This window comes from Belonocnema kinseyi, chromosome 2, assembly GCF_010883055.1.
Source record: "Belonocnema kinseyi isolate 2016_QV_RU_SX_M_011 chromosome 2, B_treatae_v1, whole genome shotgun sequence".
In the NCBI taxonomy this organism is placed as follows: domain Eukaryota; kingdom Metazoa; phylum Arthropoda; class Insecta; order Hymenoptera; family Cynipidae; genus Belonocnema; species Belonocnema kinseyi.
In genome coordinates this window covers 138,465,253-138,483,874 of record NC_046658.1, presented here as the reverse complement: position 1 = coordinate 138,483,874, position 18,622 = coordinate 138,465,253, and the positions used below count along the sequence as shown (strand labels likewise).

General features: G+C 30.7%; 1 protein-coding gene across 1 annotated transcript; it reads left to right on the top strand.

Annotated features, from left to right (window-relative positions):
- Nucleotides 1-5,075: 5,075 nt before the first annotated feature.
- Nucleotides 5,076-5,998, top strand: LOC117182999. The gene is made up of 2 exons (XM_033376130.1): nucleotides 5,076-5,288; nucleotides 5,390-5,998. Exons 1-2 carry the CDS (start codon nucleotides 5,076-5,078, stop codon nucleotides 5,996-5,998), a joined length of 822 nt encoding a protein of 273 aa, XP_033232021.1.
- The last annotated feature ends 12,624 nt before the right edge of the window (nucleotides 5,999-18,622 follow it).

Sequence of the window (18,622 nt, the reverse complement as noted above, 5' to 3'; positions counted from 1 at the left end):
GGAATAAATGCAAAAACCGAGGGCGAAGTGCGAGAACTAACAGTCGCGCGCCCTGGCGCGCTGAAACTTGCGAGCCGCGCGCATGGCCCGTGACGAGGATGTACCTGCGCGGCGGGCTGCTTTTTTGTTTGTAGTTATGTCGTTGCTATCATAAACCTCTATCCCTCTTTAGAATTTAAAAAAGGGCTCTTAATTCCACCAGATACTTCATTCATTTTAAGTTCATCACGATTATCATCAATAAGGAAAGATTCAATAATTTTAATAAATAAATATATTTGTCGACGGTGTGGAAATAAGGAAGTGCATTTTATAAAATCCAGAATATCAGTTCTTAAAAAATCAAATACTGTTATTTAGTAATATTTTATGGCTAGTATAGAAAGTGTAAAATATGGTTCTTTAATTGATCATGAAGAAATAAAATTAATGGATTTACAGTATTTGTCTTGAAATTCATATACTGCTTAAATATTAATCTTGCTTGGTAGAAAATGTATCTACTTGACTGTAAATTGATCATGAAATGTCATCTTTCTTGGTCTGTATTTATACTGTTTGTTTAAAACTTAACTTATTTGTTTAAAAATTCATATCATTGATTGAAAATGTATTTTGTATGCTAAAAATTCGTCTCTGTGAAATAGAAATAAATGCTTATGGACTTGAAACTCCGATGTTTTCAGAGATAATTCCCCTTCTTGATTTTAAATTCAATTCTTATGTCGGAAATTAAACATCTGTAAAAAATTATAATTTTGAATTTTAGGGCAGGGAATTTTCACAAAGAATTATTAATTGACTAGAACTAGAGAATTCTTTACATTAAGCAAAAATTTTTCATCAAAAACTTACCAGTTACCATTTTGGTACTCATATTATAAGTAAGCCATAGGATTCTCTGATTTATAGAATCGATGTAATAGACTATGCCTTGTATGGCAGGGTGGAACACAATTCCTTTGCTCAAACCAACTCCCAGAATCATATGGTGTTTAAATTGACGGGAACGCTTATTTGGATGGAAAGAATAAAAATTTCCCAAAGTAGTTCCTGCAATACAATATAAAATTCTAAATAAAATAATTAAACGACGGGGAACAATTCAAATAATCCCCTATACCGTACAGTAAAGTGGATCAAAAGTAATCGAAGTTATCAGAATAATTTACTTACGTAAACTGGTTTTTAACTATTTTGTGGTATTCTTTTTATTTTCCTTATAGAAACTTTCCCTATTTTGATTGGTTCGAAATTTATTCTGTATCCGATGTACGATTAAAAAAACGATTGCAGCGTAAAAATTGTATCGCGTTCTTCAGAGTAAAATAATCGACGTGTTTTTATGTTGTTTTAATATGATATTTTTTATTTTAATGCGATGGTTTGATAAACTTTTGACGTGTATAAAATTCAACTTTTTAAAATTAATAATAACAGAAAAACTATTAGTTTTAAAGAAAAAAGCTATTATACTTCGCAGGTTAAATGTTCCTCCTTTAAAATTAACTATATAGTTGAAATTTCACATATTTTGTTAGGAATTAGGTCCCTTTAATTTTTAGGTGGAGTCATACATTATCTTTATATATAAAAATTTCGTTCCTCGATGTTTGTCACCACGAAACTCCGAAACTACGGAACCGATCTTGATGAAATTTCGTGTACTGTGTGTAATTTGGTCCAACTTAATGAATAGAATACTCTTTATCTCATTTATTTACCTCAATATTTTTTCATTTCAAAATAATGTTTTTATTTGTATACTCCATAGGTTTCTAAAAGATGGCAGAATAACTCAGTTTGTACATCGACATTTCAACATTTCACGTTGTCTAGGTTGGGTAGGCAGCCAATAGATGGCACCAAGTTTAGTATAATTATAGGGACACGTTACAAGCGTTCATAGTGCCCAATTATAGCACTACGATACCTATGCACCGAACAGTCGATACCGCATGTCGGAACTATAAGGGAGCTGCGTTACCAAGCTCAATACACTTACAAATGAGTTGCACCCTCTCACCTTACTACTGCTAGTTCCCGCTTCTCTCGGCACTTCCTGCTTCTTCCACCGTACCCCCTACTCAACGCGTATGGTCGCCTCTTTCGCTCGAGCTTAACTCGTGAATCACTTACTGTCCGGCCGGCCCATCGATCACATCTCTCTAACTGAGAGCGTGCAATGTTCTTTTTAATCTGAATAAAGATTTATTTTTGTTGAGTTAAATTCAGTGTTCGGGATTACCACCTACAATGGTGACCCCGACAGAACACAACTTTTAACCACAACCCGCAACAAAAAAACTCACTTTAACCTGTGTCGGCGGGTCGGACCGTAAGCATTTTTCTTTTCACACGCAACTTTGGAAACATTATTTAATCCTGATGAAACCAAAAATAATCTAGAGGACAAAATAATAATTTCCTTTTCCGAAAAATGACGCCAACAAATGATGCCACCAAATGGAGGGAATTTCGCAACTGACACGTAACCAAGGAAAGTGCTAATTTTATTGAAAACTCAACGTTCCTGAAGCAACACTGCAGGTTTCAACGGTAACCTTCTTCTATTAATTTTTTAAAATAATTTGTTTGTCTCATTTTAAAATGTTATACCTTGTTTATGAGAATTTTCCAGACCTTTTTGTAATCTCAAGTGACGCGTACGTTTCAAATTCGTTCAAATGTTACGTAGGACGCCACCAGCGTAAATTTTAAATACATTATAGAGAAAAATTTAACAAGTATTTTTCTTTTGGCATCAATTATCCCTCTTTTAAAGAAAATTTATTTGCAAAGGTTACATTTCCCTTACTTTTTTAAAATAGTGCGTGGTAAAAATTCAAATTAATAACAAAATTGAGCATTTTTAAATATTTTCGTCGGCTGTATTAACGAAGATCTTGCGCAGTCGCTCAAGAAGCAAGTCTAAATCTCGCGGTAACCCCCGAACGCGTTATCGCAGCCAGCCTCATTACAAACGGAAAGGCGATCTCTGCTTTTACAATTTCAAGTTTTGGAAAAACGCGCATCAGTGTGAACAGTCGTGCTTTCGAGTAGAAAAACGCCCACGTCGAAAAAGTAGGAGCGCCTTATCGAGTGGAGGCTCTTGAATTAGGGCATAATCCGTCCAAACGTCTCCACATACACGATCCCGATTCCGGTATTATTCATTTGATCGACACTGGCTCGGACATATCACTGCTTCCAGCGCATGAGCTAACTAAGCATTCGAAACCCTGCGATCTCGTATTATTCGCGGCTAATGACTCAAAAGGAAGTACCTTCGGGAAGAGACGCACTACCCTCAACTTGAATTTGCGTCGCGAGTTCATTTGGGATTTCCGTCTAGCCTCAGTTCCTTAGCAAATAATTGGAGCCGACCTGTGGGCTCATTTCCGTCTTTTACCGTTTCTTCACGAATCTGGATTTATTGACATAAAAACCGGTCTTAGCACTAAGGAATTTCTAAAATTTACTCCCATTTTTGCAGTGAGTCTGGTCGATCGATCTGCTCCATTGTCAAAACTATTAGCAGAATTTCCGGAAGTTACCTCCCTATCGCGGGCATCTAACGCGACTCGCAATGACAAAGTTCAACACCATATTATAGCCACTGAACCTCCGATAGCTGACCGAGCAAGGCGATTGCATCCGGACAAGCTCGCATCGGCGAAATCCACATTTAAACAACTCGCAAAAGACAGTATTTGTAGACCATCGAGTAGCCCAAGGACAACTCCTATACACTTGGTCAGCAAAAAAGCGGCGAATGGAGCATTTGTGGTGACTACCGCAGATTAAACGCTGCTAATATGCCAGACAAATACCGGTTTCGCGCCTTAGCGATTTCCCTACCATCTTGCATGGCAAGAAGGTATTTTCTAAAATTGACCTTCATATGGCATACCATCAAATACCCATCGCTCCTGATGACATGCTAAAAACTGCCGCCATCATCCCATTTGGGCTCTTTGAATATACGAAGATGACCTTCGGGTTGCGACACGCTGGACAAAACTTCCAAAGGTACATACATCAAGCGTTGTGTGACCTTAGCTTAATTTTCTGCTACATTGATGATATTCTCATCACATCTCCCAAAAGGAAGAGCATGAGAGCCACTTAAGGACCAACGGTTAAAGGAGTATTCTTTAAGTTTTAATCTCGCTAAGTGCCCATTCGGCAAAGAAAAATTGCAATTTTTAGGTTACACTGTCAATAGCCATGGTTGTGTATCTACGCCAGAAAAGGTTCAGGCTATCACCAACTTCCCTAAACCTAAAACCGTAGCAGAGCTCCGGAGATTTTTGGGGTTGATTAATTTCTATCGGTGTAGATAGTCGCATGCGGCTGAAAAGCAAGCCCCGCTAAATTTCTTTTTTACGATTTGCGCAAAAATGATAAAAGGGTCATTCCTTGGACGGCCGAGGCAGAGTACGTGTTTGAACAAGTCAAGCAGGACCTAGCCAACGCGACACTTCTCGCTCATCATTTTCACGATGCCGAGACTCGTCTCGTAACGGATGCTTTCGATTTCGGCTTGAGAGACTCTCTTGAACAAAAGCTTGTAGTTGAATGGAAACCGCTGGCCTTCTTCTCGAGGAAATTCTCACCAACTCAGACAAATTGCAGCGCTTACGATCGTGATTTGACGGCGATTTTTGAAGACATTCGCTACTTCAAGTATTTCTTAGAAGGACAGATCTTCAAGATCGTCACCGATCATAAACCTCTAATTTTTTCCTTCCTTCGAAAGTCCGAGAAAAAGTCACAGCGACAACGACAATTATCATTTATTTCACAATTCACAACCCAGATTGAATATCTCTCGGGTTCTGCCAATGTCGTTGCCGATTCACTTTCGTGTGTAGAGGATATCATCATCCCTACTGAATTCAGCATCGGGGAACTAGCTGCAACCCAGGAGTCGAACGAGGAATTAAAAATCCTTCTAAATGACCCCAAATGCTCCTTAAATCTTTAACAAATCCAATGCGACTCGAGAAAGTCATCGATTTACTGCGATTTACTGAGAACGCGTTATCAGGAAACGCAACGTCTGGTCCTTCATGCGCCGAGATATAGGGAACTGGCTCAAGCAGTGCACGGCTTGCCAGCAGTCCACAATTTCGCGCTACAACCAGCTTTTCCCTGCTGATTTCATGGCACGAGACTGTCGTTTTCGCCACGTCCATATGGACAGTGTCGGTCCTCTGCCTTTAAGCAAGGGATTTCGGTATTGCTTAACGATGTTCGATCGCTTCTCCCGGTGCCCTGAAGCGGTAACTCTTGCCAACATAGAGCCTTTTTTGACAAATGGATTTAACGTTATGGCACACTGAAAACTCTAACCACGGACTAAGTTTCCCAATTTGAGGCGCAGGTCTTTAAAGCCTTACTCCAACTTATAGGCTGTAATCGCATTCCGACCACCGCTCACCATCCTGCCGCAAACAAAATAATTAAGCGTTGGCACAGATGCCTATCAGCAGCAATCATGTGTCATACTGACAAAGAATGGTCTCAAACAGTCTCAACCGTCCTTCTAGGATTACGATCCAACGTCCTTGACATCGGGTCATCGCCGGCTGATTTCGTTTTTGGAACTACGCTACGCATCCCGGGCGAGTTGGTTCTACCCGAGGATTTTGCTCCGGATCCACCTATGTTCATCGCAGAATTTCGGGAACATATGCGAAAAATAAAGCCTATCCCAGTAGGACATAAATATAAACGGAAACCATTTTTATTCAAGGATTTAACAGTTTGTTCGCATGCTTTTATGCGCAACCATGCAAAGAAATATCTTGAACGGCCCTGCACTAGTCCTCACAAAGTAATTAGTCGAACTTCTGACCGCGTATACAAAGTTGACGTCAATGGAACTAAACGCGAAGTGTCTATCGAACACTTGAAACTGGCATATTTCATGCGCGAGGACATCGAAAGCATTTTCCAATTCAAGGAGAATCTGTTAACGGAACGGGTTTAGCCTCTCCACTCCGAACTTATTCGAAAAAAGAAAGTTATCTTCCAAGACTAAAAATCTCTCATGCGTACTAAATTTATTGTACTATTTTAATTTACGCATTAACAACTGTATTCACTTTTAACTTAATTTGTAAATTCCCATCATTATCAAGTCCATCTTATAATGGCCATATATTTTGTACTTGATACTGCAACTTGTTTATATTTTTGAACCAATAGTCCGCGTTGCTTTTGTTGTATAATTTTCCTTCTTTTTGAAAATCTGCGTAAACAGTCGTTAAATTTAAAGGGCTTACACGAATTGTAAATTTACTACTACTATACCTGGCAAAATTCTAGCAAATTTAAGCAATTATCGAATTGCAAATCCGAACAATTTTTAGCACTTTTTGTAATCTTTTACCAGATGTAAAAAATAATCTTCGACTAGTATCCATTGATACCAAATTTAAATAGTTATCCTACTAAATTATTGCAAATAGGGTCATAAACGTTTGCGCAAACAACAATGTAAATAGATATTATTATAACTTATTACTCGTAGAGACTGTGATCTTATTACGCTTATATATCGTGTTTGTATGTTCGTGTTTAGTTAAACACACGGGGATGAGTACTGTAGGGACACGTTACAGGCCTTCATTGTGCCCGATTATAGCACTACGATACCTATGTACCGAGCAGTCGATACCGCATGTCGGAACTATAGGGAGCTGCGTTACCAAGCTCAATACACTTAAAAGTGAGTTGCAGTCTCCCACCTTACTACTCCTAGTTCCCGCTTCTCTCAGCACTTTCCGCTTTTTCCAGCGTACCCCCTACTCTACGCGTACGATCGCCTCTTTGCTCGAGCTTGACAGTAAGTGAATCACTTACTGTCCGGCCGACCCGTCGATCACATCTCTCTGACTGAGAACGTGCAATGTTCTCTTTAATCTGAATAAAGATTTACTTTTGTTGAGCTAAATTCATTGGTCTTTTATTTATCCTTCTTAAAAAGTAGAATGATGCATCTGAATGGAGTCAGATATTTTAATATAATTTAAACGAGTAGTCACCACCTACATAATATAAATTCAACACATTATAACAGATCCACGTCAACGCGTTGCCGGGTCTGCTAGTAACTTTATATAATTTACAGTTATTCTATGCATTCTAGAGAATTCTTGGATAATTCAGAGTAAATCTGTATATAAAGTTAATTTAGGGTAATCAGAAAAAATCCAGCGTCTTCTATCTCCGCTGTACTGTGTTTTACGGTGCTGTTTTCGGTTTGTATTTAACCTAAAGTTTAAACAAAAATTCAATAGCTTTTTCTTACCAAACCATAGCCCGTAATATGCATTAGATCCAAAAGTAAATTCTTCGTTTTGCTCCAGGGTTACTGAGTAAAATGTCCTGGTGATTCGACCTGGAATATATGTATGACTTTGCCATTCGAGTTTTGAAATTCTATTATTACAACCCACCAGAAACACTGTGTCGCTCCCCCTAACAGGAGAAGCAAAAGATATGCGACCGCGACCTATGGAAAAAATTGTTGTTAAAAATTAGTAGAATTCGTTGCCTTAAACATGAAAATGTTTTTCGTAGCCTATTAAGACGTAACCAAGTCGTTCAAATTGCCCATTTTAATACTTTTCCTCTCCTCTAATACTTACATTTAAATGAGTTTGCATCTACATGTTCATTTATTGATTAAAAGTGAATAGCTATTAATTTGTAATTTAATGTTTTGTAATTGAAAATTGCTTAATATCATATAATTTTAAGCACGTTAAATCCATTGATTCATTTTTGAATTTAGAACATTAAAAATTATTGGGTGGAATTATACTTTTTTGATACATTGAAATCTACAATTTATGTAAGTTAACACACTTATATTTTGAATTTTATTTTGCAAAAAACTTGTTGTTGCTAAGCGAAATTAGAACATGATGTAACGCATTTTGTATAGTTAAAATATTAAACTTTAACATAGGCTCCATACAACAGCAGACTCGGCCGAGGGGCGTTATGTAATATTTAAACAGTCCACGATTAAGTTAGTCACGATTTGACTAAAAAATAAATTAGCTAGAACAAATTTTTGTAACAAGTGTTGAGATTTGATACACTAAACTTTGGTAACAAGTGTTGAGATTTGATACACTACCATTTTGACTTTTCAAAATTGTGTATTTTTAACGAATTTTATAATATTTAGGGGTTGATTCGGGGTGGGAGTTACATGAACTAGAGGAATGAGTCTTTCAGGTGTTGCTTTTGCTACTTCTGAAATATTTATTTAAAAGATTTTAACTTTTTTAAGTTGTTTATTTTTGAAGAATTTCCTCATACTGAGGGGTTGCTTTAGGGTCGGTTTTCCATACACTAGTGGCATAAAACTTTAAAGTGGTGTTTTGCATTAATTCTTCAGTATTTATTTAAACTATTTTGAATTTTTTAATTGTATATTTTTCAAGAATTTATTCATATTGAGGGTTTGATTTGTGGTGGGTTTCACATGAAATAGAGGGTTCGAACTTTTTGGTTGTACTTTTGGCACATAATACTGCCATGTCATATTTTGATTTGTTACAAATTGTTTTTAGAACTAAATTTTTTTAATTTCAAATTTTGCTTTTTTATTTTTAAACTTCCCGTGCTCCGCCCTACTGGTTTTCTGAATCTATATTTCTCTTATGAAAGATTCAACTATTTAGTTGAAAAGTCATATATTTGTTTCATTCCATTAGTTGAAAATGTAACGTTTTCATTTAAAATTCTACTTGCTTGAATGTAGAAGTTGTATTGTTAACTAATAATTCAATCATTCCATTATTTTTAAAAATTATTTTGCTTAAAATTATTCTACTTGGTTCTATAATATTCTGCTGAATTTGAGGATTTAACTCTTTTTATAAAATTTCATTCTGTAAAATTTTGACTTAATTTGTTCAACTGAAAATGAAACAATTCCATAAAAGATCAATATTTTTTAAACAAAATTAATTTTCTGGCACGCAAATTGATCTGTCTTGTTAAAATTGTAATTATTTAAATAAGAATTCATTTCGCGTTGTTGAAGATTCACCCTTTTTGGCTGAACGTATATTGTTTGTTTGAAGGGTGCATTACTGAGTTGAACATTCGTTTCCTCTTTTAATTTGAAATAATGTTTTAATCTAAGATTAAACTATTGCTGTTTCGGTGCAAAATTTCTCTTTTGCGTTAAAAGTTTATGTATTCTGTTGAAAACTTATCTATCTAAGTAGAAAATTAATGTTTTTAGTTAATAATTATATTTTATCGTTGATATTTAAGTTTCTGTCCAACAATAAATAATTGAGTTAAAAGTGCGCAATAAAGATAATTTTTAAAATAAAAAATTATTTCTTTAACTTAGCTACGGACTCGGGGCTACGAGACCCTAAAAATGTTCGCAATTGCAGATAATTTCAATAAGAAATAACAAAATAAAAAGGATTTAAATACCTGGATTAGTGCAAAAGAAATTTTCAGTTATTTCACGATAGGAACAGATTCTTTGACCATTATCTTCTGTAAAGTAGACTTGGTTGTTTTCACAGAAAAGAATTTTCAATGGTAGACTGCTGCGGTGTGCTATCTTAATCCTAAAGAATGAAATTTATTTTATTTGTGCAAATGAGCTGTGTGGCGAATTTTAAATACCTGTTTGCTACAAGGTAGGAAATTCTGGAAAGTCTGAGCATTTTTGATAGACTGACGTTGAAGTTGAGGGACAATGAAAAAATTACGTAGGGCGTTCTTCTAAAATTTTCTATGTGAAATACTGTCAGGTTTACTCTCTTAATTAAATGAACGTGCAGTCTTGATAAAATTAAATTTATAAAAGCGAACATGATAACATAGTTTTTTAATTTTATTAATTTAACAAACTTTTGTTAAGAATACATCTTATCATTGCAAAATTTGTCATTTTGTTGGAAGCTTTATTATTTTGTTAATAATTCTCGGTTCAGGATTCAAATACTTGTTGAAAAATTGTCTTTCTAAGACAAATTGATTTTATTAGGTAAAAAGTTCGTTCTAAATAGTTAAAAATTCATTTCTGCAAATGAAAATATAACTATCTTATTTTCAGTACAAAACTTGACTCTTTGGTGAAGTTTTGTTTTATTAAAAATTAATCCTTTTGTTCAAATTCAATATTTTTTCATAACGACTTAAATTTTGGATTAAAATACTCATATTTTTTGAAAATTCATGTTGTTGGTGGAAAATTGATCTTCTTTGTTAAAAATTCATTTCTCTGGATGAAAATTTACTTATTTTTCAAAAAAATGTGGTTTAAAAGTAAAAGTTTTTTACTTAAAATTGAAGTATTTAAATCTTTTGTTAAGAATCCACTTTTCCACGAAAATGTAACTATTTTGTTGAAAATCTATATATTTCGTTAAAATTTGTCCATTTTTGGTCAAATGTGAATATCCTTTTTCGGAAATTGGGCTTATCGGTTGAAATTTCACTTCCTCACATGAAAATTTCATAGTTTTGAGTAAAATTAATTCTGTTGATTGCAATTTTCTTTCTTCAACTTACCACACAAGGGTTTTATTTATTTTCCTCAAAAAGGCATTTTTCGTTAGAGATTCTATTATTTGGTTTAAATTCCTGTAGTTTGTCATTAATAGCGCTTTATTCGTAAATGATTGATCTTCCTTTATAAAAAAATTATCTTTCTAGTTAAAAATTCATTTTATTGTTTAACCGATCGGTTAATGTAGCATATTTCTAAGTTCTGGTTAAAAATGCAGTGTTTTTTTTCAACCAAGATTTAAATATTGAATTGAAATTTCCTTTGTTGTTTAATTTAATTTTTGCCGTTTACAATTCATCATGATAAATTAGGCTTCAACTTTTTCTATAAAAACTGATTTTCTTTTGGTTGAAAGTTTATCTCTTTGGTCAGAAATTCAAATATTAAAAAAATTTTTTTGTGTTTTAGTTTAAAATTAGCATTTGAAACTGTAATTTAAATGTTTTATTTTTGTTCAAAAATATGTCTTCGGTAGTCAGTAATTCATTTATTTTGTAGACAATTAATCTTTTCGGTTAATAATGAATTGTTTTGGTTGAATATTCATTAATTTAGTTAATAATTAGATTTTTTTGTTTTTCATACATAATCATTTTTAATAAAAAATGTAAAAATTCTATATTTACTTGAAGAATTATCTTTTGTCTTTTTGATTTTAAAATTTCACATTTTGGATTTTTTTTGGATGCTTTTTGACGAATAAAACTTAATCGTTTGCAGATTCAATATGCTGGTAAAAATTCATTTTTCAGGATTAAACATTAATCTATTTTGGTTAATGATTGTACTGGGTCGCTAAAAATTTCTATTTCGGGTTGAAGATAAATTATTTTATTTTTGCTTAATAATTCACATTTTTTCGTGATGAAATGCCCTAAGACGTTATTCGAAAATTGTTTAAGGCCATTTAGGAGAGGGAAATCAAAAGATCTTAAGAAATATATTACCTTTAGATTTTTTTGCTTATAATTATTTTGCTTGAAAATTCTTTTTTCAACCAAATTAATTTTTTTTTGGTTAAAATTTTTTTCTGTTCAGGAATTTATTTCTTTAATTAAAATTTTAATAATATTTTCGAAAAGTTTTGTTTTGAGATTGAAAAAAATCAACTGAAAATTTAACTGTTTCATTTTTTTCTTTGAAATCCATCTTTCTCTCAAAAATTTTAATATTTGGTTAATTATTCCTAAATTTTTTAAAAGTTACATCTTTTTAAAGTAACGTATTTTTTAAAATAACACTATTTGGATAGAAAGTGCCCAGTTGTGTTTGACGATTCAGTTTTTTTTTTTTAATTTTGAATGGAAATTATTTTTTTATAAAAAAATGTAACTGTTCTAGTTTTACTATGTTATTTGTCTTTTTTTTAGCTAAAAGTTTATTTTCTTTGGTTAAAACTCGAATTTTTTATTTTAAAATTCATATTTTTCGTTAAAAAATTCAAAACCTTCGTATCACTATTTTCGCTTCAAAATATTTTTTCTTTCTTAAATTTTATCTTTTTTATTAATAGTTTATACTTTAATATTGAAAAATTAACTATTTTTTTTAGAAAACTCATCATTTCAGTTTGATATTTCAAAATTTTGTATCAATTTTTATCTGTATTTCCTGAAAATTACTCTTCTTATTTGAAAATGTATCTATTATTTAAAAATTCAGGTCCTTGGTTTAACAAATCAAGTTCAATTAATTCAATTAACAAATCAATTCATATTTATTTATTGAAAATATAATATTTTCGTTTTTAGTGAAAAAAAAATTATTTTGTAATGTCTTTTAATTCGCCCCAACCTAACCGTCTGGCGTAGTTTCTAAATCACACGTTACACAAATCCGTGTTAATTTTGTATCGGAAAGTCTAAAAAAGAAATTTAGAGCCAAAAATAGTTTTTCATTAAAATTATTAATCTTCTACGTTTAAGATTGTTTTTAGACTCTAAATAAGGATGTATAAGGGCCAGGTAAAATTAAAAATTAGTCAGGTGATAGACAGAGAATTTAAGGGAATTTGTAAATTGGAATTTTGTAGCAAACCTGTAGATATAACACAAATTGCTTAATTAAATATAGTTTTGAATAGAAAAATATAATTAATGCATTAAAATTGTAAAAGGTTGACCGATAATGAAAGTAATAGCACTTACGAAGGGTTAGGGGGAATTGCAGGGGGATCAGGGGGATTGCAAATTATCGGAGAAGGAATAGCGCTTAAAGCGCACATCGCTAGCAGGATTCTCATTCTTTACAAAAACACTTTTTTTCTTGAAACTCTTCGTAAGAACTGTGAAAAGAAGAACATTCATTCAGAATTTGTACTGCCTTATCTTTCAAAAAAAGAAGGGACGGTTAAATAGTCTGTTAAATTTTCAGGATCTCCGCCAATCAAATCTTTAAGATTTTGAATATTCATCCTAAAAAGGGGGAGAAATAGGCAATATGATACGATACATTTTTATTAAGTACCACGGATTTCCTGGTGTTGTTTATCAAACAATGATAATTATTCTTTCACAAGTTTTGAAAAAATTTTAACAGAAAGTAGCGACGAAAATGTTTCACAAATTTTAAGGTTGAAATGACAGACCTCGGACACATCGTGTCATTTATGAAAAAATTATTTTTATTTATAATTTTATTATTTACGATTGAAACAAGCATTGTACTTTCTATCAAACCATGATTAGGAACAAGCTTAAGAATAATTTTTTTCGTGCCTTTCGTCCTTTTTCCAAAAATTCAGTTTTTATATTTAAATGCTGTATTTTACGAATAAAACGAAAAATAAACTTTCTGTGAAAAAATCAATTATAAAAAATTTGTAGACCTTTTTTGTCTTGATTGCAGAATGGAATTCTTCATTTTTAATTACTTTTTGTTCAAACAAAATTTAAAACTATGATTTTCCAAAAAAATTATATATATTCAAGTACAACCTGTGATATTTTTACATAAATTTAATTTGTATAGTTTCAATGTTATTTTTTAATACTAGAACCAAAAATGCGTATCCTTACATGCTATAAAGTGTTTCTGAGAAAATTCGTAGATGTAATTTAGGTAGGAAAATTTTATTTTGATTGTATTTTTATTACAGGAGTTCAATGTCTGAGAGTTTTATTTATTTATTATAATTTATTACAATAAATTTTATTTATTATAATTTATTACAATAAATTTTATTTATTGTAATTTAATTTTTCTATTTTTAATGCAGCGTTTTATGAATAAAAAAAACCTACGCGTCCTATCTGAATGCGAATAATAACAAATTTGTCAATCTTTTTCGGGTACACAATTTTTACTCAATTATTTTTTCTAGTATCTTGTATAATTTGAGCAAAAAATGGCAGTTTTAATTTCTTATGATTTTTATGTAATCAAAATTGAAATTTAGAATTTTACAAAAAAATTCAAACATTTTTTACGATAATATTTTAGAGTGTTCAAAATGGACGTTTTCCTTTCTCTGAATTTTTTTCATTTGACAAAAAGGGGGGGGGGATCAAATTTTACATAAATGTAATACTTTCGCATGATTTGAATGTAAAAATTTTTACTTGGAACCGCGAAAATGTCCTTCAATGTATTTTTTTGACCCTGGAAAAAATTCTAATCAATTATAGTCGAAACATGTTAAGATAAACATTCAAATTCATCCAAAGGCAGGCAAGTTTAAGATCAAAATTTTTCAGATTTATAATATGGTTCCGATTTTCGTCAGTTTTAACTGTAATAATTTAAATTCAACGATACTGAAACGATTTGCTTTAATTTTTTAAATATCAAATTGTAAGACTTGAATGAAGGATATCCTTATACAAGGTAAATAGATTTTACAAAATTTACTAAATAATTGCAATTTCTTCGGAAAATTCGAAAAATTTAGCTAATAAAGAACCGAAATCTGCATATTTAATTTGATCCCATTGATGCCCTAGAAGTTTCAGAATTGTAAAAATACTTAAATTATAAACGTTTCCAAATAAAGATTACAAATTTTTTATGAATAACTTTTTTAAAGGACGCTTAGCCGACACAAACTACAAAGAAAAAAAATTAATTTAAAAAATTTGCTTTTCCAAGAAAGTGTGAAAACTCATACAAATTTCTCATAATTGTTTTTTGAATAGAATAGTTGGATGGGATACTTTTTGATATTTGGAAGTTGTTCTCTTAGTGCCTAGCTAAGAAAATTGATTAACATTTTTATCTTCTTTTGCTTAGGTGATAGCAACGAGCTTTATTTTTTCAAGTTCTGCCATTAAATAATAAATATGAATTATAGAATTCTTCTTAAAGAATAGTAGTTTTAACTGAAATAGAAAATAAATTTTTCAATCTAAACATTTTCCTGCACGACGATGAAATTTCTATCTATAAGACATATATTCAACTAATAACATCATATATGAGCCAGCTATCAATTTTTACATTCTCATCAAGAGAAGGTATTAGATTTGTGTGAAATTTGACCCCCCCCCCCCCCGGTTTCGTTAAATTTCAACGTTTTTGGACCCTTTGAATTCGAAAAACAGGTTTTTACAACAGTATCTGTCTTTCTGTGGGAACAATTTGTCCTTGTGACTTTTTTCTATATAACCAAAATTTGCCAGAATTGTAGCATTTACGAAATTTCAAAAAACACTTGAAAATCAACCTTTTTAGCCAAATAACGCACGATATGGAAAAAGTCAGAAAAGAAAAACATTTCTTTTTGACAGACCTACCAGATTATCATAAAAAATTTTTGGATTTTCATCAGAAATCGAAAATTCAAATTTTGATTGCACAAAAAATAATGGAAAATAAAAAATTCCATTTTGTGGGCAAACTATGTAGGATATGAAAAAAGATGTCCCAAAAAATATTAGATTTTTTCTACGAGGAATCTAAAATTTCCATAATTTAATGACTGTCGCGGCAAAATCAGTCAACCCACACTTTGTTTAAAATAATATTTTAAAAAATAAAATTATAAATAATTAAATTATACAACTACGCCAAAGGATTTCTTTATCAATCGTATTTTCGATTATGTCAAAAAACTCAAACATCTCAAGGAAATTATAATAACTATTGCTTTTAATTTTGCCGAAATCAAAAGTAGATTTTTTGCAAACGCACATTTTGAACAAACAATTAAGAGCCTGGAAAGACTAATTTTTTTAGAAACTCTCCGCCAAGTTTTCTCAAAAATGGTTGAATTTTCCTTTTAATCATTTCCGCTCTATTTCAGCAAATAATAACCTAGAAATAAAATTTCTAAAAATATGGTAGGAAAGGTTGATTACCTCCATATACGAAATAAACTATGGCTTCTCCGAGATTACTCCGGATGGCATAGGATTAACCTGAATTACGTAAAAAAAAGTTGGATTACTCCATCTAGACCTATGCTAATTTTGAACCAAAAGCTTATCATTTTTTAACAAAATCATTGAACTTTCAGCAAGGAAGAAAAATTAAAAAAAAAAAACTGGTTAATTTTTCCCCTAGAAAAACTCACTTCTTCCAAAAAAAATTTAAATCCTTTACAAGGTAGATAATTTTGAACTAAATAATTCAATTTCCAACAAAATAATTAAACTCTTAACGATAACTAAGAATACTTATTTCCTACAAAATATAGCATTGAAAAAATTGCATTAATTAAAAAAAAACTGGTTAATTTTTCCCCTAGAAAAACTCACTTCTTCCAAAAAAAATTTAATCCTTCACAAGATAGATAATTTTGAACTAAATAATTCAATTTCCAACAAAATAATTAAACTCTCAACGATAACTAAGAATACTTATTTCCTACAAAATATAGCATTGAAAAAATTGCAGTAATTTTTAACAAAGTAGTTAAATTTACTACCTAGAATATTAGTTTATTATATTTTTATAAAAAAGAGAGGAATTTCCAACAAAATACATGAATCTTCTACCCAGTAGTTAAAATTGCGACAACATAGTTCAATAATAAATCAATAAAAAAATCAATTTTTCACCAGGTAGTTCAGTGTTCCACCTAGTAGTTGATCTTATGGTTTTTAAAGATAAAATGTAAATATTAAAATAATTTTAGGTGGATTTTCTTGTCTGCTTGTTTAAAATCAATATTTTTTTCAAATTAATTTTTAAAAAATTCCTTGCAAGCTCAGCTGGGATCCGAACCCCAAACAAAAATCAGTATAGAAAGATATTGATTTTAGACAAGTAGACAGAATAACTATCATCATAATATTATTTAATATATTTTATCTGGTCAAAAACATATGATCAAAGAATATGAAACATTTGATTGGTTAAAAAGTTAACTTTATAAAAATCAGAAATAACGTCAAAAATATTACATAAGAGCGTTTAGTTATCCTGATATTAACTTTAAATGAATTTCAAATTGAAAATTGTTGATGAGGCTTCAATCCATTCCTAAATTTTCAATTTTTAAGATGACGGACATGGAACTTAGCCAAACAGCGAAAATGTTACAATATTTTTTAATGCAATTGTCGAAAATACTGGCATTCATGTCATTTTTTTCATAATAGTAATAAAATAGCAGCATAATTAAAAAAAAAAAGTTTTATAGAAAATGTTATAGTTAATTTTTTTCCTAGCAGAAGACACGTAAAACATGTCTTTAATTAGGCTCTGTTATCAGAGTTTAAATAAAATTTTTAAATTATTTCGTTCTCTATTGAAAAAATAACCTTAAAGTTCTATTGCTGTCGACATACGTGTATGTTGACAAGGACAAATTTACGGCCTCCCAAAAAAATTAAATTTTAAAATAAAAATTTTCTTTTATTTCTTTTTCAAATTTATAGAATTATATATTGTCAAAGGGTTGTTGAAACATGCCTTCGAATTTTTTTCTTAAATTTTCAAGCATTTTTCCCTCAAATTTTTCGAGTAGACACAAAAAAATTTCTTTGAAAAAAATCTATATTCAGAGGTTCCCCAAACCCCTATTAAGTTTTTATTTGGAATCGTGGATATTAGGTCGCGGTTTTTTCCGAATTTTTCAACTTATTTCCAACTTTTCAGAATGATCGAAGCAACAATCCATGAAATTTCATTTTAAAAATTATTAAGGAAATTTATTACAATTGATAAGAATAACCTCTTAGAATCATGCTGGAAAGTTTTTTTTTCTGATATTTTTTAATTTTTATTCAGAGCAATTAAAAAATTAACTGCATCAAACAGAACTGTTGAAATATAATTGATTAATTGATGTTCTGACATGATAGCACATATTGTTTTTTCTGAATTTTGTATTTTATTCGGCTTTTTACAATAAGCAAATAAGAAATAAATAGTAGATAGTTACTCTTTAAACAATCTCGTTATTTTTTTTAAATGTAATTTTTTCTCAAGTAAAACATATTTGAAATATTTGTTCAAATTTTTTTAATTATTCATAATAAATGTAAATTTAACTTGAAGCAGTTACTGAGGGCCTTTTTTAAATATCAATACTCACTATTCCTTCCTAACTGAAATATCAAAGAAAAGCCAAAAATTTACAGCATGTCATAGCGAGAAGATAGTTATAAACCAGAGAAAATTGTTTAAACAATTATCTCAGTCTACCATCAATTATTATTATCTAACTAAGTAAAAATTTGACATAAGAGTAAACATTTCAGAAAAAAAACCATCATTACTATAAAGGAATATAGTTTTCAACATTGTTAAGAAAAAACATCCTTATAATTAATAATGAAATATTTCAAAAAATATTTTGTAAACATGAAATTATTATCACTTTTGTCTAATTGAAAATTATACCTGCAGTGAAAACGTTTAGAAAAAACTGCATCTTTCTAGAATTATTGTAAGAAAATATTATTACAAATTAATAAAAAAATGTCAAAACAAAGCTAAATGATTATTGCCTCGATGTAAATATCTTTCAATGTAAGATGGATTATTAAATTAAATTAAATTAAATTAAATCAAAAATTAAATTAAATTAAATTAAATTGAATTGAATTGAAATAAATTGAATTAAATTAAATTGAATTGAATTGAATTATATTAAATTGAATTAAATTAAAT